This window comes from Heptranchias perlo, chromosome 17, assembly GCF_035084215.1.
Source record: "Heptranchias perlo isolate sHepPer1 chromosome 17, sHepPer1.hap1, whole genome shotgun sequence".
NCBI classification, from domain to species: Eukaryota; Metazoa; Chordata; class Chondrichthyes; order Hexanchiformes; family Hexanchidae; genus Heptranchias; species Heptranchias perlo.
The window spans coordinates 45,356,468-45,380,637 of record NC_090341.1 but is presented as its reverse complement, the minus strand read 5'-3'; the positions used below and the strand labels follow the sequence as shown (position 1 = coordinate 45,380,637).

Sequence of the window (24,170 nt, the reverse complement as noted above, 5' to 3'; positions counted from 1 at the left end):
TCCACTCCTCTCTTACCTCCTGCTCTATCTTTCCTATAGCATCTGTACCCTGGAACATTGAGCTGCCAGTCCTGCCCCTCCCTTAGCCATGTTTCAGTAATAGCTATAACATCCCAGTCCCATGTACCCATCCATGCCCTGAGTTCATCTGCCTTGCCCATCAGACTTCTTGCATTGAAATAAATGCAGTTTAATCTAGACTTCCCTTGGTCTTTGCCCTTCTTTCTCACACCATCTGTCCGGTCATGTTCTGTACACTCTCCCTTACTGCCTTTTGTTTCTGTCACCACTTTACTTCCCACTGACTTCCTGCATCGGTTCCCACCCCCCTGCCTCATTAGTTTAAACCCTCCCCAACACCACTAGCAAACACTCCCCCTAGGACATTGGTTCCAGTCCTGCCCAGATGCAGACCGTCCAATTTGTACTGGTCCCACCTCCCCCAGAACCGGTTCCATTGGCCCAGGAATTTGAATCCCTCCCTCTTGCACCATCTCTCAAGCCACGTATTCATCCTAGCTATCCTGTCATTCCTACTCTGACTAGCCCGTGGCACTGGTAGCAATCCTGAGATTACTACCTTTGAGGTCCTACTCTTTAGTTTAACTCCTAACTCCCTAAATTCAGCTTGTAGGACCTCATCCCATTTTTTACCTATATCGTTGGTACCTATATGCACCACGACAACTGGCTGTTCACCCTCCCCCTCCAGAATGTCCTGCAGCCGCTCCGAGACATCCCTGACCCTTGCACCAGGGAGGCAACATACCATCCTGGAGTCTCGGTTGCGTCCGCAGAAACGCCTGTCTATTCCCCTTACAATCGAGTCCCCTATCACTATAGCTCTGCCACTCTTTTTCCTGCCCTCCTTTGATGCAGAGCCAGCCACTGTGCCATGAACCTGGCCGCTGTCACCTTCCCTTGTTGAGCCATCTCCCCCAACAGTATCCAAAATGGTATACCTGTTTTGGAGGGAGATGACCGCAGGGGACCCCTGCACTGCCTTCCTACTCTTCCTCTGTCTGTTGGTCACCCATTCACTATCTCCCTCAGTAATTTTTATCTGTGGTGTGACCAACTCACTGAACGTGCTATCCACGACTTCCTCAGCATCGCGGATGCCCCAAAGTGAGTCCATCCGCAGCTCCAGAGAGAAAGAGCAAGAGGGAGAGAGAGAGCGCGAGAGAGGAAGACAGAGAAAGAGGGAGAGGGAGAGAGAGAGAGAGAGAGGGGAAGACTGCTCCTTGACACCAGTTCTTCTGCTACCCACTGTTCAGTGGAGGTGACTGAGCCAACTTCTCCCAGAATATCCCTCTGTCTCCTCTGCTGGATGCTTTTCCTCCTGGTAGTCACTGAAGGGCTTCTTCTGCTACCCACTGTTCAGTGGAGGTGACTGAGCCGTCTTCTCCCAGAATACCCCTCTGTCTCCTCTGATTTTGTTGGTAATTCCTGATGAACATTGTTTTTTTTTATTCGTTCATGGGATGTGGGCGTCGCTGGCGAGCCCGGCATTTATTGCCCATCCCTAATTGCCCTTGAGAAGGTGACGGTGAGCCGCCTTCTTGAACCGCTGCAGTCCGTGTGGTGACGGTTCTCCCACTGTGCTGTTAGGAAGGGAGTTCCAGGATTTTGACTCAGCGACGATGAAGGAACGGCAATATATTTCCAAGTCAGGATGGTGTGTGACTTGGAGGGGAACGTGCAGGTGGTGTTGTTCCCATGTGCCTGCTGCTCTTGTCCTTCTAGGTGGTAGAGGTCGTGGGTTTGGGAGGTGCTGTCGAAGAAGCCTTGGCGAGTTGCTGCAGTGCATTCTGTGGATGGTACACACCACAGCCACTGTGCGCCGGTGGTGAAGGGAGTGAATGTTTAGGGTGGTGGATGGGGTGCCAATCAAGCGGGCTGCTTTATCTTGGATGGTGTCGAACTTCTTGAGTGTTGTTGGAGCTGCACTCATCCAAGTAGGTGGAGAGAATTCCATCACACTCCTGACTTGTGCCTTGTAGATAGTGGAAAGGCTTTGGGGAGTCAGGAGGTGAGTCACTCGCCGCAGAATACCCAGCCTCTGACCTGCTCTCGTAGCCACAGTATTTATATGGCTGGTCCAGTTAAGTTTCTTGTCAATAGTGACCCCCAGGATGTTGATGGTGGGGGATTCGGCGATGGTAATGCCGTTGAATGTCAAGGGGAGGTGGTTAGACTCTCTCTTGTTAGAGATGGTCATTGCCTGGCACTTAGCTGGCGCGAATGTTACTTGCCACTTATCAGCCCAAGCCTGGATGTTGTCCTGGTCTTGCTGCATGCGGGCTCGGACTGCTTCATTATTTGAGGGGTTGCAAATGGAACGGAACACTGTGCAATCATCAGTGAACATCCCCATTTCTGACCTTATGATGGAGGGAAGGTCATTGATGAAGCAGCTGAAGATGGTTGGGCCTAGGACACTGCCCTGAGGAACTCCTACAGCAATGTCCTGGGGCTGAGATGATTGGCCTCCAACAACCACTGCCATCTTCCTTTGTGCTAGGTATGACTCCAGCCACTGGAGAGTTTTCCCCCTGATTCCCATTGACTTCAATTTTACGAGGGCTCCTTGGTGCCACACTCGGTCAAATGCTGCCTTGATGTCAAGGGCAGTCAGTCATTCTCACCTCACCTCTGGAATTCAGCTCTTTTGTCCATGTTTGGACCAAGGCTGTAATGAAGTCTGGAGCCGAGTGGTCCTGGCAGAACACAAACTGAGCATCGGTGAGCAGATTATTGGTGAGTAAGTGCCGCTTGATAGCACTGTCGACAACACCTTCCATCACTTTGCTGATGATTGAGAGTAGACTGATGGGGCGGTAATTGGCCGGATTGGATTTGTCCTGCTTTTTGTGGATAGGACATACCTGGGCAATTTTCCACATTGTCGGGTAGATGCCAGTGTTGTTGCTGTACTGGAACAGCTTGGCTCGAGGCGCAGCAATTCTGGAGCACAAGTCTTCAGCACTACAGCTGGGATGTTGTCAGGGCCCATAGCCTTTGCTGTATCCAGTGCACTCAGTCGTTTCTTGATATCACGTGGAGTGAGTCGAATTGGCTGAAGACTGGCTTCTGTGATGGTGGGGATATCGGGAGGAGGCCGAGATGGATCATCCACTCGGCACTTCTGGCTGAAGATGGTTGCGAACGCTTCAGCCTTGTCTTTTGCACTCACATGCTGGACACCACCATCATTGAGGATGGGGATGTTTGCATAGCCTCCTCCTCCCGTTAGTTGTTTAATTGTCCACCACCATTCACGACTGGATGTGGCAGGTAAAGAGAGCTTGACCACAGAGTTGTGAGTTTGTTTCTGTTTGTGCTTTCAACTTTGGGAGTTGTATGATGCAGGGACAAAGTAGATTTCTGTCTTTTGAAGGATTTGCAGAAGTCTTAGAAAGTGAGTGACCTTGTGAGGGTGTGTCTGGGGGGCGGGGAAAATAGACAGGTGTCAAGTGACCTTATTTGGTGAGTCAAGCTTTATTTCTTGTCATTTCTGGGCTTTCCTAGATGTTGGCTCTCCTGTTCCTCTCCTTCTTGTGCACCCTCCTTGTGCTCTGGGGTTGCCTTGTTGGTCTGCGGACCCAGGTGAGAGAGTGTCTACATGTAAGGAAGAGATACCTTTGGTGATACCTGACTCTAAAAGCCTCCAAGCTAGCCGCTTCCCTGTCTTCATCATCCTCCCCTTCATAACATCAAAATGAAGGGACTCCCATTGAGAAATCTATGTTTAGATGATGAAGCAGCATTTGGAGCAGAGTTGAGTAAAAATAGCAGTGAAAAGTCTTGACTCAACCCCAAAGGTAGTGAGAAGATGGCTCGGCTGGCAAAGAAACACCAACCTTCAGTAGCAACACACCCAATGGACTCCACAGTATGGTATCTGCCTCAGAGACATCTGGTAAAATGGTGGTAATAATTTGACGCAGGTTTGGGGCAAAAATGGAGAGGAGTGTGGTGAAGGAGTTAGCTATACCTCCATGACCCCATTTAAATGTGGCAGAGCGGGCTTCTGGGAGGCATGTTTGGGAGTAAAACACAGGTACTTTTATTTTGTGATGGATTTGAGGCAGTAGCCTTTAAGAATGCTTTTACTCTGTTTACCACCCCAAAACAGGCCATAATTCAGAGGCGAGTTCAGGCCAGAATGTCTTAGCTGAAATAATGGTGGAAACAGAATCCCAAATAGCTTTTAAAAGAGACGTGGATAAATATTTTAAAAAGGAAAAAAGATAATAAGGTAAGGGGGAAGGGCAGACGACTGGAACTAAGCAAATAGCTTTTTCAGACAGCTGGCAAAGGCGCGATGGGTCGAATGGCCTCAAGATGTAAAATTCTACGGGGATAACTTTAACCCCAATGAACAGGTGGGTTGGGGGCAGGTGGAAGGTTAAAATAATATATTTTCCCAGCGCGACCGCAACCCGACTCCAACGCGCCCACTCCAGTTTAACGTGGGAGCGTTTGGATGTGCGGTGTGCAGCCAAAACCCAGAAGTCGTGTCCCCAATTAATGCCAGCGGGCGGATCGTTAAAGGGCAATTTACCTACTTGAGGTAGGAAATTTTTCGAAATGATTCTGAACCTGTAACGAATTTGACTTCATCTCCACGGGTTTCCCTGGGCTTCTGAATCTCGCCATTGAAACGGAGGCAGTCGAAGTTGATTTGTCCCTTTAAACCTCTGATTGACATATATCAATAAGAGCTCAGGTATTGCAACTGGTCTCTCAGTTCTCTCAGGCAAACATTTGGCTGAGAGTTCTTTGTGTTGGGTCTCTTTTCACCCTTCCAGCCATCACTCGATTAAATTAAATATTCAGAAAATAATCAATTGTTAACATCCTGAATCAATCTTGAGTGTGTGCACATTTAAGAATGATGACAAAATCTGAACTATTGGAATATCCTGCTGTCAAGTTACTTGAAAGAATCATAAAATTTGATAAGAACTTGGCTCTTTTACTAACATAAATTATACCACTCCAAAGATGTTTCCAATTCTCATCTATTCTTTATTTTTATATCTCCATCTCTTCCCTTCATTTTCTGCCTTTCTCTCTCTCCATCTTTGGCAATAGACTTTCCATAGATATTTATTACAAGCTCAGACTCCCACAACTATTTGGATTGTGTTTCTTCCCTCCCCACTTCCAATAAATACTTCATCCCTTTCTCTAATTTTCTCCTTCTCTGTCATATCTGCTGTAATAAATCTACTTTCCACACCAGAGTTCCTAAAGGTCCTTCTTTTTCCTCAGCTGAGTCTTCCCTCAGCAGTGGTTGACAGGCCCTTTGATTGAATCCACCACACTTCCCATATGTAGCAGAAAATAACTGTCAGGACATCTGTTATGCTTTTCATCTTTTAATGCTAATGCTCGTGCTGGTGCTGTTCGGAAGTTCAAAATATGAATGTCACTTATATTGCACTGATCATCAAATCACTTCTCTGCTGCTCACCCTGGTGTATGTTCCTTACTCCTGGCCTGAATCTGGAGCCAGCTCTTCATGCCCTCCTCCCCGTGCAGCCTCAATGCAGACCGGCCTGTACTGCAGCGGGGCGCGCAAGATGCTGGTGGCTCCCATTGACTCCCTGCTCAACTTCGGTACGTTGGCTGCAGGTCTTTCCTTGTTTAATATTGGTTTATTTTGTCTGCTGGCTTCTCCCCACCAATATACAGTCAGTAATAAAAAACCTAAAGTTGTTTGTAAACATAAGGAAGTGTAGAGTACCTTAAAAATACAGCAAGATGTGTAACCTGCAAAGAGTAAACGTCCATGGAAATCCAGGATGGTGGAGACACACACAGAATCAAGAGTAGAATCCTCAGAGCAATAGGCAACCCCAAAGAATGAATCCCAAATAACATGAGACACAGAAACCAACCAAAAATGATTGAAAAGCTTGTTAACAAATCCACTTGAATCTAATTGTGGCTGCCGGCAGATGTACGTGTCCTGCAAATAGCTCGGCAAACTTCCAATCTGCTGAGGAAACTACAGATTGGACTTGTTGCTGAGTTCTTGGGAAGCACTCAGACACCTCATCCAGAAATCGGATAAATTTCAAAGTGCTGCCTCATTGCCCCTTCCACCACTCTCCCCCTCACCTGCTTCTCTTCTCCTCCACCTCACCTTCTTCTCTCCCTCTCCCCTCCTCCTAGGCCCACTCAATTCCTCCCAATCTCTTTCATTTTCCCTCTTTCCTCTCCCCATTCCTCCCCTCGCTACCTCTTTGTTCCCTACGCTTCCTCTCCCCCTCACTCAGTCTGCTTTCACTGTTCTCACCCTCTCCCTTTCTCTCACCCCTCCACACCCCCTGTCTTGGTTCAATTATCTCCCTTGCTGGACCTGAGAAGTTGTCTTGGTTTTGACTCCCCATGTGCAGTGCCAAGGGAGGTCGAGTAGCAAAAACTGCAACCAATGAAAACAAATCTCTCCTCTGCAGCACCACTTTCTACATCCCCCGGTGCAATAATAAACGTCTATATCCGAGAACAACCCCCCAAAAAATGACCATAGGCCCAAATGCGTCCCCACAGCATAGGACCACAAACAATAACAGAAATTCCAGGATAGGACAACAAACCTTCTCCTCCCCACCACCAAGCAGAAATTCTGGCATAGGATCTCATTCACCCTCAACCAGCCCCGTGTCAGAAATTGCTGGTTAGGTTTTAAATCAACATTCGCCCCGAGGCCTCCCCCCACCTCCCCAATGGCTGACACCCCCCCCCACCCCGATGGCTGAGACCCGTCCGTCCCCCCGCAATTTCTCCGACACTACCCTCACTGCGATGTCTCCGACCCCCACTCCCCCACCCCACCCCAAGCTCAGACTTACCTGGCATCCGCTCCGCTGCTGCTTTCTCTCCCAACAGGCAGCCGGCCTGTCAACCTGGCTGGCTGTCGCGCAGGGAAACCCGGGAGCAAAAATGACTGCCTTCAGTTGAGTTGCGGTCGCAGATTCACTTCACTTCCGGGATTCCCACACGAAAATCTACCCACCTGCTCAGTTCCCAGCTCCAAATAAAAATCATGCCCTATGATTCTGTACAAGAAACGCAAACAGAAGTTTCATGACGTCAGATTCAAATGCACATTCCTTAATATTTACGATAAATCTTTCCACGAGTTTGATCTATGTCAAAAAAACTACCACAAGGAAATCAATTACGACCCTCACAAGCGTAAGGAATTTAAAACAAAGTTATTCAGATCCACTCACCATGCATATTTTATCTACAATTGGTTATTCAAGGCAAAAGGCTTTGTTGTGATTGTCCAGCAAGCATTTCCATGGAAACAAGAGAGGCAGAAAATTTTCTGATATTATACAAGAGGCTATCACCACTCTAATCAATGTCATCACTCCAGTTTGGTTTCTGTACGATACATGCTCTGTAGAAGCAGACACTGCTACATGCATTGCTCATATATTATGCTGGGAGCCAGATCCTGGCTGGACAATAGGTGACACCATTTCTATGACAACTGTGTCTGTCAGAACGTCCACACAAAATGAATGCTGGCTCTTTCATCACCATTGCAGTCTTGTTCGGCTCCCAAGGATTGACTGTTCTGCTGTTTTAGTCATACAAACCTACTCAGTTTCTGACAAAGAGGCACAAGAATTTAAAAAAAAAATTAAGGACACGCCACCCCACACAGCACCAGATTTGAGGGAACTGTCAGCTCCTATTTAATGTGCTGTACACAACAGAGTGCAACGACTGAAACAATTAATATGATGGAGACTTGGTGCATCTTCCTTTCTATGTGCTGAATGCATGAAGATAAAATAATACCAGAAACACTTCTTGCATGAATAAAAAATTAATCCAAATGGTTTTATTTCTTGTGCTGATACATTCTTTGACAATAACACATCATTTATCCCAATTAATGAGTGACCATAAAAAAAAAAATCATATGTTTGGCTGAAAGGATATTCCACGATATTGGCACATAAGCAGCAAGATTAATGTCAATACTTGTTACAAACAAACTGTAGAAAATGAACATGCTTTCATAGTGCTTTATCACACAGCTCCATAAGGGGCATTAACAAGACATGAACTGTTGACTAAACAGGGAATTTCAAGACCAATTAATAAGTGTGACTGCATTCAGGAAGCAACAGTGAAACAGAAGCAACAAAGATGCACCACGCAAAACTTCACAAACTATATAGATGGGATTTTATTTTCTCTTTGTCAAAAACTGCAGTCTGGAAGTACACTCAAAGACTTAATAGTCCCTGTGAAATCTCAGTTGTTCATTGCAGTTTGCCCACGAGGGAAGATACATTGGTCTCAGCTCTGACTGATGCGCCGGGTCACGCACATAGCAATACGACAATGCCAGTGGCTTGCAAGTCCAATAAATCCAATAGTTGTTTCAGGGAATCGTTTCTCAAGGAGCTTATCAAACACTTGGGTCTTCCGTGTTGAATCTCTGAGGTAAAGCCTGGCTTACAGACTCCTCCACTGATAGGCAGTAGGGCACGTGGAGGCCTGTGCCAGATGAATGACCAGATGCCTGAAGAACCTGGCCTCCCCATTCTCTTCAGGAGGCAGCAATTAAATTACAAGATCATTGTAGTTCACATATTTCTTTTTGGCTGCTGGGCCTGTAAGAAAGATTCAAGGTGAAAGTTAGAGCTGGGAAAGTCATGCTGTTTGGTCAATGTTCTTACACAATAACAGTGCTACAGATTAATTACTTTAAAGGGCTTTTTGAAGTGATGCAGAATAAGATATCTCAGCATCAGTGAACAAGTGAACTCTCTCTCCACAAGCAACCCAAGTTCCATAGCCAGCCCTCAGTCAGAGTACTTTACACAAATTGAGAGGTAAAAGGGAATCTGGGATTTCAAGGCCAGAAACCTTAACTAAGTCTTCAAGAAAATATTTATAGCAATGACCTCTTGGTTAGTCGCTGGTTAGTCTGAGGTTTGCAAGTTCATTTCACTGCTGGGCTTGCAAATTAATTCTAAGATTAAGGGTAGACTACGCACAGGGAAAGATTTCCTCTGTATGCAGGGAAATTGGAAACACATCTACAATTTCACTACATGAAATGTAAAGAGGGAATCTTCTCCCACAATCCCATAACTACTCAATCCACTGAAATAGAGATATACACATCACTGCCAATGTGGCTGCTCTTTCTTCATGTCATGAGAACACCTCACCAAATCAAGAAGCATTTATAGAAAATAAGTTCAGGCAAAATGGTTACATCTTCAGACATTCCTGACAGTGTCAGTGTCTATATATGGTGATGATGAATTCATTATATTCAGAAAAAAAGAAATCGATAGTATTAATGGGGCTTGAAAATATCATCAATAATAATTATTGTATCTAACATTTTTCTTTGTCTTTCCAATTTTCTCCCTTCCTCTCCTGAAGGGACTGCCTCATACTCAGCATGGTTTTCTGAGCACTGGTCAACTTTCTACAACCTTGCCCAAGTATCCAATCGCAACGTATGAGCACAGACAATGAGTGTTGGCAGGATATTCAACCACGGAGCATATCACAGCCAAACCCAATACTGTCCTGATCGCAGCCTCAACCCTGAGCTGATCATCTATCACCGTATGGTCTCCATCACGAAGACTGCTTACTTCCACCTCTGGAACATCGCCAACTCTGGAATTCCCTCTCTAAACCCTTTCATTTGTCCACCTCCCTCTCCTCCTTTAAGAACCTCTTTAAAACCCACCTATTTGATCAAGCTTTTGGTCACCCCTCCTAATCTTTCGTCTTTTGGCTCGATGTCCATTTTTTCCTTATGCCTCTGTAAAGCATCTTGGGATGTTCTTCTATGTTAAAGGCACTATACAAAGACAAGAAGTCCTTATCATCACCCCCTCCCTGCCCCCCACCCCCCACACGCACTTTCCAGCCCAAGTCAGAGGAGAGCGATCGGGGCAGGAATATTTTATTGATTCACTTCCTTTAAGCAAATATGTGACATTTCTACCAGTTCACAACATGGGTGACAAAATGACTGCAAGAATGTGACCCTTAATCCAACTAGAACCAAAAGAGTGGTACACGCATAGCAGAACAGATGCTGCGATGTACACTTTGAAGGTCTGTTATATAGATTTATTTCCAGAACATGTTAGTCCAGTTTTCATTGCATCACATTGTCTTCAGTGCACAAACACTTTAGAAGTGTTTCTCCCCAACATAAACAATTCCCAAGATCCGCAGTTTCCTTAAAAAAAACTGTTCATTAATGTCACGTTTCCTTGTCAAAAAAACGTATCGCCTGTAAGTCAGTGTCCTCCTTACCATTTTAGTGTAGCTCAAGGCATAAGGGACCAGTCTATGGCCCAGTATGACAACAAATAGATCTTCAGTGAATACTTATTAAGAGCTGGATTCAAGTCCACTGTTTCACCAAGAATATACTGAATGAATTTAATAGAATGACCAGACAGTGTGTCAGGAACTGTGAATGTGCACTTCAGTTCATTGTAAAGCTAGTGTTCTGGTTAGTGTTTTCTTTTAATTCTGTGGAACTCCTCCACTCCCTCTGTCTTCCCTTCCTGCTACGATCTACAGACTTTTAAAATCCAAGCTTGGCAGCACCTAATCACAACTTCCTGATTTACCTTAGTCTTTCTAGTCTCCGTGGTGTCCTGAGTTATAGACTGGCCATTCATCTAGGTTCCCCAATGAGCTAATTCACCATCCATCCACATTTGCTGCTACATTATAACAAAGCCCAGCGGTGCTAAAAGATTAGAATATTTTACCACTTCTCCCCTTCATTTGAAGATGATGCACTGGTTCATGAGTCCATTCCCAGCATCCTCTCATGAGTAAAACTCACAAACACCGCAGGCACACACAAATTACAACTGTATTATTTTTCACGCATGAAAGAACAGACAGAAAGTATGGGCACTTTATTTGAAGATCAATTTATTCTGTGGCTTGACTTCCAAATAGTTCAGGACACAATGGCAGCGCTGGTGCATGAACTGTGAAGACACTATCCGTGCCTCACAAATAAATTTTATATATCCCAATTTTTAAAAGGCTTTTTTTTTGCCTTTTTACATTCTTTCAAATGGCAAAAGAGCCTTGGAGTTTTCTGAATAGCTATATAAATGACAATTTCACCGTTCTGGGTATTTGTTCTATGAGTTACTTTGCTAGTCTAAGCTACTTTACGCACATCATCTTTCCTGCATTCTAACTATGTTGTAATTAAAACTCCTCAGGATGTCTGCTATTCTAATCCAGGACCTTAATTCTGTGGAACTCTTTAACTCCCTGCCTTCCCTTCCCTCTACCATCTACAGGCTTTTCCTACATCACAACAGTGACGACAGTTCAAAAGCACTTCATTGGCCGTAAAGCGCTTTGGGGCGTCCTGAGGTCGTGAAAGGCGCGATTGTAAATGCAAGCTTTTTCTTTCTTCTTTTAAGATACAAGTTTGGCAGCAACTAATCACTCTGCCTGATTTACTGTATCCTCGCTCCTCCATAGTGTACTGGATTGTAGAGTGGCCTGACATCTGGTTTCTTCAATAATAAAACGTGGAAGTCAATGGTAATGAAAATTGGGCAGTTTTTATAATGGGCGGCCGATTTGCAACGTCAGGTTCACACCTGAGAGGGAAGTTGAAAATCTATCCCATTGTGTTGTACTGGCAGGTGTAGCTAATGGTTTCCTACCATTTATATCTTGCAAGTAAAAACTAAAACATCACATAGATTTCTCCCACAAGGGCTTGGCTGTGTAGAATCAGATGCTGAATTCAGCAGGTGTATCTCAATTTTCCGATTCCCTTTTGATTCCTTACAGCTGTCTATACAAGATCATCTTGTGCCCTACAGCTGGACCTCACATTCCACATCTGGATCTGCACCTAAATCTGAAAGACAGCTGCAGACACCAGATTTTATTCCCCTCCAGCTTCACTTTATAACCTTCAACAGGCAGATAGTTGGCCAATCTCAATGACCTCAGCAGGAAACCCAAAAAGACAGGAGTAATCATACCAAAGTAAGCTGCCATAAACAAAGTTGCAAAAGAAGCTAGACTAATTTGAAGCTTTTTAAAATTAGATTTATACCATGTATGCTCTGAAAAGCAATTGTTTATTAACTTTGGCTAATTGATTGCACTCTTGCCTCTGAGTCAGAAGGTCGTGGGTACAGGCTACGCTCCAGAGACTTGAGCACATAATCTAGGCCGACACTCCAATGCAATACCGAGGGAGTGCTGCACTGGAGCTGCCAACTTCCAGATGAGATATTAAAGCAAGACCCCACTTACCCTCTCAAGTGGATGTAAAAGAACCCATGAGACTATCCGAAGAAGAGCATGGAAGTTCTTCTGGTGTCCAGGCCAATATTTATCTCTCAACCAATATCATCAAAAACTGATTAACTGGTCATTTATCTCATTGCTGTTCATTAAAATACATCTAGCAAAGTTCCAAGGTATATTGAAGTGTTTTTTATACTTACAGCAGTCTGATTTGAATTAAATCAAAATAATAATAAAATATTTGTATAATGAAGCAGACCGGACAGCCCTTGGTGCTTGAAGCTAGCCCAGGCCTGATGAGGTGAAGGTTTTCTCTTGCTACTGAGGGTTCTTGTTACATTTTGTTAGAGCAGTTTGAGCAGTCTCTGGTAGGTATGGTCCCAAAGTGCAAAGCTGCCAGAAATTTGACACAGATTGAGATTGGGCCAAAGGCACTGGGGTAGAGTTTCCGCTTTGGGCGCAATTAGGAAATTGGGCCCAAATTGTGCTGGTTAGGTTATACGTCAAGCTTCCGCTAAAATTCATTTGCACAATCACAAATGTAAAATCTTCCATGAACCAGCACAATCGGGTAGCGTAATAGAACGTAATTGTTTCTTTTGCTTTCCATTCAGAAGTATTCCTTGATGTACTTAATAGTGGTAACCTGGTGCAGTTTTATTAATACAGCTGAAAATGGGTTTATCACCAAAAATAAATGTTTTTAATAAAGGTTTCCAGTCCTCCACCTGTGAGTAACCTGATTTAAGATCTCGGAAAATGTTTAAAAATCTATACTGAACGATTTAATAGTTGCATTGGTGTACACTAGTCAGTTTCTCAGTAAATTAAATATTTTTTGATGTGTAAAAACTTTTAAAACGTGCCGACTAGTGCCTGTGCGCCTACGAAAATGAGCACAATGTGAAGAGCCTTCTCGAACCAGCCCAATCGGCAGAAACTCGAAATTTCGACCTGGGGGGGCGTGGCCAGTTTTGTGGGCGGGGCCTAACCCAGACAAACGGAATCTTGAACCAGCATAAAAGATCGCGGAAAATCCAAGCGTAGTGGTTTTGGGCATAACTCACTTACGTTTAAATTCCCCAATCTTTTGCGCTGGTTCTTTTTTTTTTTATTCGTTCACGGGATGTGGGCGTCGCTGGCGAGGCCAGCATTTATTGCCCATCCCTAATTGCCCTTGAGAAGGTGGTGGTGAGCCGCCTTCTTGAACCGCTGCAGTCCGTGTGGTGACGGTTCTCCCACAGTGCTGTTAGGAAGGGAGTTCCAGGATTTTGACCCAGCGACAATGAAGGAACGGCGATATATTTCCAAGTCGGGATGGTGTGTGACTTGGAGGGGAACGTGCAGGTGGTGTTGTTCCCATGTGCCTGCTGCTCTTGTCCTTCTAGGTGGTAGAGGTCGCGGGTTTGGGAGGTGCTGTCGGAGAAGCCTTGGCGAGTTGCTGCAGTGCATCCTGTGGATAGTGCACACTGCAGCCACGATTCCGCCCAGATTATACTGATATAACTAGTGGAAAATCAAACCCAATGATGAGAGGTTGAGAGCAGCAGTTGCAGATTGCCCTGCATCTAATCTGCAGTGTACCTAAGATGGGATTCCATGATATCAACACAGGGTACAAAAAGTGGGAAACTGTTCCTTACCCCAGCATGGACATCCTTTACAATAGCCACAATTCCTTCTTGCCCTAAGATAGAAAATGACATCAAATAATACCTTTCATACTACTGCCAGATGCAGAATGGTTAGCTACTGAATATAGAATTTCTCCCACATAACAGGGAGCTGGGTCCATATAGTCCAGTTGTGACTTTGTCGTTTATAAATCATTTTCTTCTGCCTTACTAAAATGGAATAAACTCCATATGCAGGTACTGGTCCTGTGATAACATCTCACTTGACCTCATATTTAAATTAATCTGCACTATAGGTTATTCATTGCACCTCTACTCATGCTAATTCAGCTCCCGCATATTGTTGACCTCAATAACTCCTCCTGGCCAATTCACTTGACGTTGACACAGCTTTCAATATTTAAGCATGAATACTGGAAGAAGAAACCCCCCCAGAAATAAGCAAGGACAATAAGAAGTTAATCATAATTCGGCTTGAGTTTTAAAAAGACCTGCTGCTGAGACTCCATCTTTCAGGAAGTGGTGAGAAGCGTGTTTATTTAGTCGCATTTGTTATCCAGCTACCAGAAAGACCATGGGCTCAATTTTGAAACAGAGCCGGGAAAGGAGCGGGGCGGTGGGGGGGTCAATTTGAGGTTGGGAAACCCATTAGTACGGGTTTCCCGGATGTCTTCACGATTTTGATGTGAGGATGGTCTTTTTTTTTTGTCGGTTTCCCGTCCAACTGACCGGCCTGATTGACAGGCTGGTCTCAGTCGGATGGGAGACTAGCCAGGGAGAGGATGTCTGCAGGTAAGTCATTATTTGCATGGATGTGGGGGGGGGGGGGCCACAGGGGCATGGGTGGGCAAGGTGCATGTGTGGGCATAGGTGGGCACGGGAGTTGCGAGTCATGGGGGATGGGATCGGGGTCAGCCACCGGGGGCAGGGGTCATCGTGGGGGCCACGATCATTGAGGGGGAAGGTCGGGGGTCGGAGGGTCAGGGTCAGAGGGGGAGGATCAGGGTCGGAGGATCGGGATCGGAGTCGGGGGTCGGAAGGGGAGGGTTGGGGTAGGAGGATCGGGAATGGAATCGGAGGTTGGAGGGGGAGGGTCGAGGTAGGAGGATCGGGAATGGAGTCGGAGGGGGAGGATTGAGGTCGGGGGTCCGCAATCCGTGGTCGGTGCAGGTAGGCTTGTTGGGCCTGGGAGAAGCACTCCTCCTCCTCTGGGCCCACAAGCTGTGCCTTTCTAGGCAATTACCTGCAGCCTCGGGCCTTCTCACCTCCTTTCACGAGGCGTAAAACAGAAGGCCCAGGAATCCCGGCCCCCCCCCCGGGGTTGAAATCGGGAATTAACGAAAAATAGAGGCCTCAAGACTCCTTGAAAGGTTATAAGGCCCGACCCGCCTCCTGGGAGCGGGTTGGCCGCTCGCCCCTTGTCCTGCCCCTGTGAAAACCGGGAATGGGTGAGTTGGAGGTGGGTTGGTGGTGGGTCTGAAATAGTGGCAATTTTCAATGCCCCCCTGCCCCCAATCGACCCGTTTTTTTACTTTTAAAATCGAGCCCCATGACATTTGTTCTACAAAAGCAAAGAGCAAAAACTTGGCTCCCTTTGAATCTATGATAACATTTGATAGCAGGAAGTTCCTTAGTCGCTGAAGGATACTGTGAATGATGGGTGGACCCAAGTGATTGATGAATGGTGGATGTGGCGAGGTGCCCTCCGCATACATGACAATTTAATTTACCTGGGTGTAATTCACTGAAGCATGAGATCAGATACTGAGTTGACAAGAATAAGCAAAATCAAATTCTTGTAGCTCATTCATTTTCTCTCACTGTTGAAGCTTATAACTTCCATTTTTTCATGTCTGATGATCCCAACCTCTCAGGTACATCAGGAGTACAACATTAGTTATTCCCTCCAGTTTTCCTCCTTCTTCTCCTGAAGGCACTGACTCTTGTAAGTTTCCACAGCTACTACAGGCCTCTGATATCTTGCCCAAGTGACCATTCTTTGTGTGAGGTTGGACAGTCAGCGTCAGCGGGCAATTGACCATGGAAGGTATCACGGCTAATGTAGACTTCAAAAACCTTCATCGGTGCATTTTCCAGCAGGAATCACTACATAATATAGAGAGTGGGAAACTCTGGCTGATTGATTCCTTCCCTAGCCCAGACGTGCTGAGGTCTAGTGCTGCAATTTTCGACTTTATTAATTAACCTCTCTCTTTTGCTCCCTGTTAAAGTCTCACCTTTAGCACTCTCTTTCTCATGCACAATTCCTGAAGTGAGGACAAGTAAGAAAGATGCTCCGGTGTTCAGTCACTGAGACCTGAAACTGGATGGCAGGATTGCAAGTTAAACTTCTTCTCCAAAACTGCTTCCTTCCTCCCTCTGGGAGGCATTTTGTTTCATTGCTTATGTGAAAAATAACATACAATAATATCAAATATGGCAAAATGTTAATAATCATGACACTATAATGGGTTAATGGTAATATGATGGCAATTGAGTGGTGAACTTGTTTAGTACACTGCACTTTCAACCCTGGAGGACCTTCGATTGAACCCAGGCCAGATTGAACTAACCAAGTGGGTGCATTAAATTCAGGAGAGGGGCAAGGTCAGGACTCTGGAATGGGCTTTGAACCCACATCCTTCTGACTCAGAGGCGAGAGTGCTACCCACTGAGCCACTGCTGACACTGGTTAGGCCATTCATTACCAGGTACCAATGGGCATAGCATGCATGGCACACACTCCACCCACTGAGACCTCAAAATTGCATATTACAAGTAGGCGCTCACCTGAAACAGGTAGGCGTCTGGGCTGCCCATGTGAAGGGCCCAACAGAAATGGCGGCAAGCACATCGTCTACCATCCCATCCCCGCCTGGCTGAGGTCATGAAAATCGGCTGGTCAGGAAAATGCAGCTGATGTTATATTCTGGGATTTTTAAGAAGGCTTTTCACAAGGTTCCACATCAGCAGCTAAGGCAAGGAATTACTGGAGAAGCGGTAAAGGAATGCCAAGTGGATAGAAAACTCAATTATTGTATGATTGAGGAACGTTTCGGGCTTGAGGTCCAAGATCTGTTAAAATGATTAGGACAAAAAGATGGAAGTTCAGTTCAACGTGTGCAAGTGTAAAGCAATTAATATGTAGGGAAGGTACCAAACGGAGAAGTATGTGTTAAGTGGAACATTGTGCTGATCAGGAAGAAAAACAGGATTTATAGTGGGTAAATCATTGGAACTGTTGGGCCTGTGGTTCACGCAGTAAAAATGGCAAATTAGGTACCAGGTTACGTTAGCAGAGGGATAGAGTACAAATCACAAAAGGTCAGTTTATTACTATATAAGGTGTTGGTCAGATCCCATCTAGTGTACAGTGTGCAATTCTGGGCACCTAATCACAGGAAAGATATAATTGCCCTTGAGAGGACACAGAGGTGAGCAACCAGATGTTTTGAGGTTCCAGGAATTTAGGTTATGAAGGAAAGCTAAGGACTTTGGGATTGTTTTCTTTGGAAAAAAGAATAAATTGCAATGCTCTGAGTTAATGAAAGGAATTCCATAATAATCAAGGTAGGCTTCAAGATATCACATTAGGGGAATTTCTACAGAAAATGTCCGTTCCCAGACTGCCTTGAACTAGCAATTCTAAAGCATAAAACTGGGGAGCAAGAGGTTACCGAGAGCTAAAAAGTGTATAGATATCTGCCTTTATAATGTTTAGCACTGTGAGGCAATTCAATAGAATGCACTCTCCCTTTAATTGTAAAATCAACAGAAGCAGCATGAAGCTGGAAATCCTATAACAGATGTGGTGTCTTTTTATTGCATTGCCACCTTTATAATGGCAGGGCGAATGCCAATTTGTTGCTGTAGAATACTAAAACATGTCCACAAAGAGCAAATGCTCTGTTGTTTTGAGATGTCACAGAAGATCAACCTATTTGGTTACAGGGTCCTGCAAAATGTCGGCCAAATCTATGAAAGGCCTTTGGGTTGAAACTATTTCTTTGCTCATGAAGCTTTGACTGCAACTTCACTGTTTAATTGAGGTAGAGCAATTAATGAGGTATAACGGCTAATGTCTGAATATTCTCAGCCAGGAAACATCAACAAATGGCCCACGGTCTTTCAGCTACCCTGGGACTGCCACAGCAATAGTCCTCGGAAGAAAGTTATGGAGACCCTGCTAACAACCCTGGCCTCGGGCTAAAGGAGAGCAGATTAGCCAGCCTGTTGAGGGAGAGGCAATCTATTGCCATGACAGCAAATGCATTTGTCAGTCAAGCAAATGCCACAACAGATATTTCTGTTGCTAACAATTCGAGTCAACCTCAGTCAATATGTCACTTTGTGTTTGTTCCTTTAATCACCATTAAATCTTTCAACCAATCTATTACTTATCTACTGCATGATACTGTTCTATTGATGAATAAAATCACTGAACCAGTTCACAATGCATGAGGACCCCTTACAGTCCAACACTTAGCAAACCTCTGCATTATATATTCCATGTGTTGTGACAGGTTGAGAAGTTGGACTCATGACATGATTGACATTAAAACAAATGAAACATTTCAAGTAAACCCCAACATTTTCTTTAAAAAGGAGATAGATGGAAAGACGATATCCTATTCTAGCAATATTTCCAAAATATGAATTTTCAGGATATTTTATTTTATACCAGCACAAACAGTTCCATTTGCTGAAAAAAATTAAATAAATTTGTTGGCGCAAATCACGCCCTATTAATGACGTTCCATAAACTCTGAAAGTTCACCTCAATTATTTATTGTGACAGAGCTGTATAACACCCTGAACATCAGAAGCTTGTCTTAACATTCTCAATGAATGAGACTAACATTTACAGCTTGCGAAAAAAAAAGCAGGTGCACAGAGAAGGCAGCTGTTGTCTGAAAATACGTCACTACCAAGTACAGGCTAAACTCAGTTTGTTTCTTTTTATTTTAAATAATATGAAACCTGCTTTGCCAGCAGAATGCAACCTTCTGCCCTTCTACAGATTTTGTTTCCCATTCATCATCTTCACTCCTGCGCAAGATCCATCAAACCCAATAGGGCTACCTTTCAAAAGGGAGCGAAGACAATCAGATAATCTCTTAGCGCTGTAGATGTTAGGCTATTAATAGGTTAACAAATAATGTTGTTTATTTGCCAGTTGAAACTCCAGTCACATCAAGCAGATGTTATGCATCAACATTAACAATTAATGGCCATTGTGTACTGTAGCAGCAAACAGACACGGATAACAGCATTTGCTCTCCAGACACCCTTAGCTGGGAGCAAGAAGCTATTTTTCTAGCCCCGGTTTTTATAAAAAGCTCTCTAAGAAAGCAACCAAACCCAAATCCTATCCATAGATGAGGTGAAAAGGTTTTGAAAAGCATGGGGATCAAATTTCCCATTTTTCCCCCCACCCGCCAAAAATGGCCAAAATTCCCGTTTCATTCAGATCAATGAATCGCGAATGAAATCACAGAAAAAACATCTTTTCTTGAAACGTGCAATCCCCAACAATGCAATTTCATTAGCGGCCGTGAAAAAGTGGTGGCCAATCATGATACGTCTGCAATAATGACTCTTTGAACACTTCTCAAACTGCTAATGAGCCACTTAATCAGCCTAAATTCCAAAAAGTTTGTTAATTCAGCTCAATAGCAATAGATGGGAAAAAAAATATCTTGTTTCACTGACCAGGCACTGCAAGTACTCGTGACCTCTGTCATGGTGGCAGACTGTGACCCCAATTGGCAAAGAAGTCATCTGGCGTGGGAATATGTCTCAGAGATGACAAACATTGTTTCCTGGGTCAGGGGTCATTACCAGTGCCCCTCGAGGAAGGTATAGGTGGTCCTGATATGGGACCACTGCTGTAGCACCAGATCAGGGCTGAAGGCCCAAGTCATCCATTTAAAGCCTTGGTTGAGCCTGAGGCCTTCAGTAGTTTTGACACTGCAATGAGCTGAAGAGAGAGAAGGTCTCTACAAGGTTCTCTCCTCCTTTTGAAGCATCTGAGGTCATTCATGCTACTATCCTGGGCTTACCGCCATGGTTCATCAGGCAGTCCCATGGAGCGTTGGGAACAAGGATGGATGAGAGGAAAATGGGCCAAGAACCCAGGCCCTGTCCACCCTATCAGCATTTACATGTAGCAGGTAGGGAAAGAGCAGTGAAGGAATGACCAGCATCAGTTTCAACAGGGGCGGGAGTGGGGAGATGCAGGACGGGGTGCTGAGAGAGCGGTAGGCCGATGGTTGCCAACCCTCCAGGATTGACCAGGAGTCTCCAGGAATTAAAGATTGATCTCCAGGACACTTCAGCGAGCAGCCCAGGGGAAAAATTGGGGCATCAAAAAATGATGTATTTTTTTCATTTTCATTGAACACTTTCATTTATTCATTATAAAAATATTGGCGGTGGCAAAAATAGGCTGTTTGACAGACAGTCAAGAATCATCCAATCGGGCAATTAAGAGTCTGTTCGCTTTCCAATTGGCGTGGGAAGGCGGAGCACCGCGAGGATGGACATGGTGAGCGACCAATGGCGGGAGCAAGGGGGCGGGGCGGTTGGAGGTGGGAGGTTGCATGATGAAACCTCCAGGAATATGTCCAAGTAGATGTGCCCAACCTTAGGTAGGCCTCATTGCTCAATTTCTCCCCTATTCTTCTGATATCCCATCCAGTAGTGGAGGAAAATTCAGTATCCGGCTGGGTAGCAGCAGAACAAGGGGGAACTGACCAATGAGGCCTACTGTTGCCTTTCCTCCGCGATCCATTTTTGTTGAATCCCAGTTCACCTTTGGTGGAGTGGGATCCCTGCCTGCGCCCTTGAACCCGCCCACTTTTTTGGCTTCAGGGTTGCGGCCGGAGAATGACTAAAGCGGGCTTTATAGGCCTGATGCGGTGAAGCACGCCCGATTCCCTGTGCTGCCTTCCAAAGAGTTGACAAAACTTCAAGGATTTAAAAAATGGCGCCAAAGCCTGTGGAATTGATCTCTCTATCACCAGCAGCTCAGGCATTTTTGGCCGTGCAAATTTTTGAAGGGCTTGCCTGCCGCTCAAAATAACGCTGGACACCAGGGACGAGCAAATGTCTCTTGTGCCCGGCATGCTACGGCACAAATCAAGGAAGCTCTATTGGATGACATATTTCCTTTATTTGCATAGCACTACATGAGCAGACATGTTGTTCCACCCCCATTACTTCAGGCACAAAATCAGGAAGTGTTGGGACCAAGCTTGAAAGAAGTTTCCATCTGCCTGAGTTATATCCGGGGGTGTGGCATAACTGCCGCAGGAAATCCAGGCCATCGTACTTTTCAGGAACATAAAACCATCTGTCTCTGGAAAGAACTGGAAGGCTAACTAGGCACGTAGTCTGAGGGAGCATGGTCAGCTTTCGCTGCAGTATAGCCCACTTAACCTTATTTGTTCCTTCCAGAGTCAGCAAACAGCAGGGCCATTAATACATGATAGATGCGTTGCTTTATGGGTCTGCTGTCGGACCTCCACAATACTTACTGTATCTGCTTTCACACAAATTTATTTTGTCCCTATTCACAGAAGGTAGATTTGTCTTAGATAAAAGATAAGGATTGGGAAGGGCGGTGGGGACGCAGAGGTAAGAAAGAGAAAGAAAAATGGATTTTCCCTATTTGTATATCCTATTCCCTCTTCTACAATTCTACAGAATTGAGCGAGTTCTGGACTAGTGTGCATCCCTGGAGTATTATGACATTCTGATAAGGCTTGAACTCCATTTTTGTTTGTTTAAAAAAATTAAACGGGTATGTTAAAAATTTTAACCAATGCAATTTTTTGTTCCACACATTGCCCCAGATTTTGCTGTCAAAGTAACGGTGAGACTAATGGCGTTCGCCATTATTTATGCTCAAATGTTAAACCAACTCCAGGCGAGGAGCAGATGCTAAACTCAAATATCCAAAAGTTGCTGTCCGAGATACTCCACTGTTAGCTTCGTGAAAACGGCATCTCGCTGTCTGCCTCACCACTGAAATGCTTTGAACGGCGTGAAGTTCCTGTATTTGCACAGTCGATACAAACTAAACTCGCCACAGAAAGTTAAGTCTTGTCCATTCCAGTCTAAGCACCCTTTTAGCAACATAATAAGTGTTAATTACTGCCAATCAACTTCGCTGGCACTGAAAATTCTGGTTTTAATTGTTTGAGATTTTAAAAATGTAAAATTTTAAATTTAATTTTTTTTTACTTTTCCTTTCTGACTTTTTTTTCTCTCTCTTAATCCAATCTTTCTTTCCCTCTCTTTATTTCTCTTTCTCTACCTGATTGGATATTGGATTCATCCACTCTAATTTACACTTCCTTCTCAGTCCTAGCGCTGTTAATTTCCCAATCCTTCGATCTGATTGGTTGAGGAGATACCCTGTTGCTTGCCCTGTTCAGGTCCCAGATGCCCCATTTCTCTCGGTGGGCTGTTATCAGCTCACACTTTCAGCAACTTCCCATGGAAAAAAATTAAAAACCTAAACAGATGCCGTTAGATGCCCTGCCACAGCAAATTATGGCCCAATGCCTTCTCTCAACAGTGAACAGCATTTGCAGAAAGTGGGCCTTGTCATCTATAATCTATCTAACTTTTCAATGTGTATCCCAAGGATTAATAAATGCTATATTTGTAATAATTTGCCGACTGGATAAAATATAGGCCCACACTATGTTACAAACCACTCTTTAAACTGACAGGTGTTAAACAACAATAACTTGCATTTATGTAACAAAGCATTTCAAAGAGATGGATTTAAAAAATGGATCTTGAGCCAAGTATTATATTGGGAGGGGTGGCCAAAAGCTTGGCAAAGAGGTGAGTATTATGGAGGGTCCTGAAGGAGGTGAAAGAGATGGAGAGGCAGATGGATTTAGGAATGGAATTCCAGAGCATGGGGCTTAAGCTAGTGAACGCACAGTCACCAATGATGGGGTGAAGGGAGGGCAGATGCATAAGAGGCTGAGTTAGAGGAACAAGGTAATTTGGGGGGAGGGTGTTATAGGGCTGGAGGAGGATACAAAGATAGTGTGTGGGAGGGGGTGGGGTGGTGAAGCCTCAAGGGATTTAAGCAAGAGGACAAGAATTTTAAATTTGAGATAAAAAGCAAAATGCTGCAGATGCTGGAAATCTGAAGTAAAAACAGGAAGTGTTGGGAGCACTCAGCAGGTCAGGCAGCATCTGTGGAGAGAGGAAGGTCGGGTTATCGTTTCAGGTCGATGATCTTTTGTCAGCATCCAAATTTGAGATGTTGGGGGATACAGATCAGAGTTTTTAAACAGACTAGAGCAACTAATATTTATTTACAATTAGAAGTGACACAAGGCACAAACATTTGGCAAACACTAGGAGGATAATACACCTGAACATTAATACAATAAGATGGACTGTAATCGGTTAATTACCCTTGGTAAGAATGATTTTTGGAGGAATCTAGCGTTTCCAATGGTTTATGAAACAAAATCCTTTGTTTCTAGCCAAATAAATTAAGCAGGTTTTGCTGCTCAACATTTTCCTTATCAACAGATTGTAACTTAATCAATGGTATCCTAACAAGTCAAGTAGAGCAGAAAACAAACCGTCATGAACCAAAATTGAGACAGATCTCCTGAACTGTTTAAAACTACAGTTTTTAACTACTTGTTTTTTTGAAGTAGAAATATTCAGATGAACTTCACATTATTATAGTAAATATATAATTGACAATTGGGGGAAATAATTAACACAGAACAATAATGTGTATCCCAGCAGTTAAGAACATTTTGCATGTATTGTTTCACATACACAAACTGGGCACTCATATAAACTGTTCCTTTTGCATCAAAAAAAACCCTGCTGGCAATTTAATCAATGGGAAAGAACCTATTTGATCTTCTGACTGGGAAATGCCACTTGGACTTTAGGTAAAATGAAACCAGCAATTTGAGTTCTGTGATCTTTCACAAAGAAATATATCACTTTTCACACCAGGCTACCTTCTCCCATGCAGTACAATAAAACACTGCTCGTTCCCATCCCCTCAGTACAACGGGAAATGCTGCAGTGTGAACACAGTTCTTGTATTATATTTAATGCAATTAAAGTCTTACTAAATTCACCACCCATCCCCATTCTTTTTTTTTTGCAGAACATGGAAATTATGTGGGCTTGAGTGAAGAACGGTTTCTGTCA

The 24,170-nt window shown here is 44.3% G+C and overlaps 1 protein-coding gene across 1 annotated transcript in view; it reads right to left on the bottom strand.

The window, feature by feature from the left end:
• Nucleotides 1-7,892: 7,892 nt before the first annotated feature.
• The window catches only part of LOC137334275 (metabotropic glutamate receptor 7-like), a 453,062-nt gene continuing 436,784 nt past the window's right edge, over nucleotides 7,893-24,170 (bottom strand). The window contains exon 9 of the mRNA XM_067998936.1: nucleotides 7,893-8,654. Coding sequence (XP_067855037.1) covers nucleotides 8,605-8,654 — 50 coding nt within the window. The 3' untranslated portion in view covers nucleotides 7,893-8,604. The remainder of the gene's footprint in view (nucleotides 8,655-24,170) is intronic.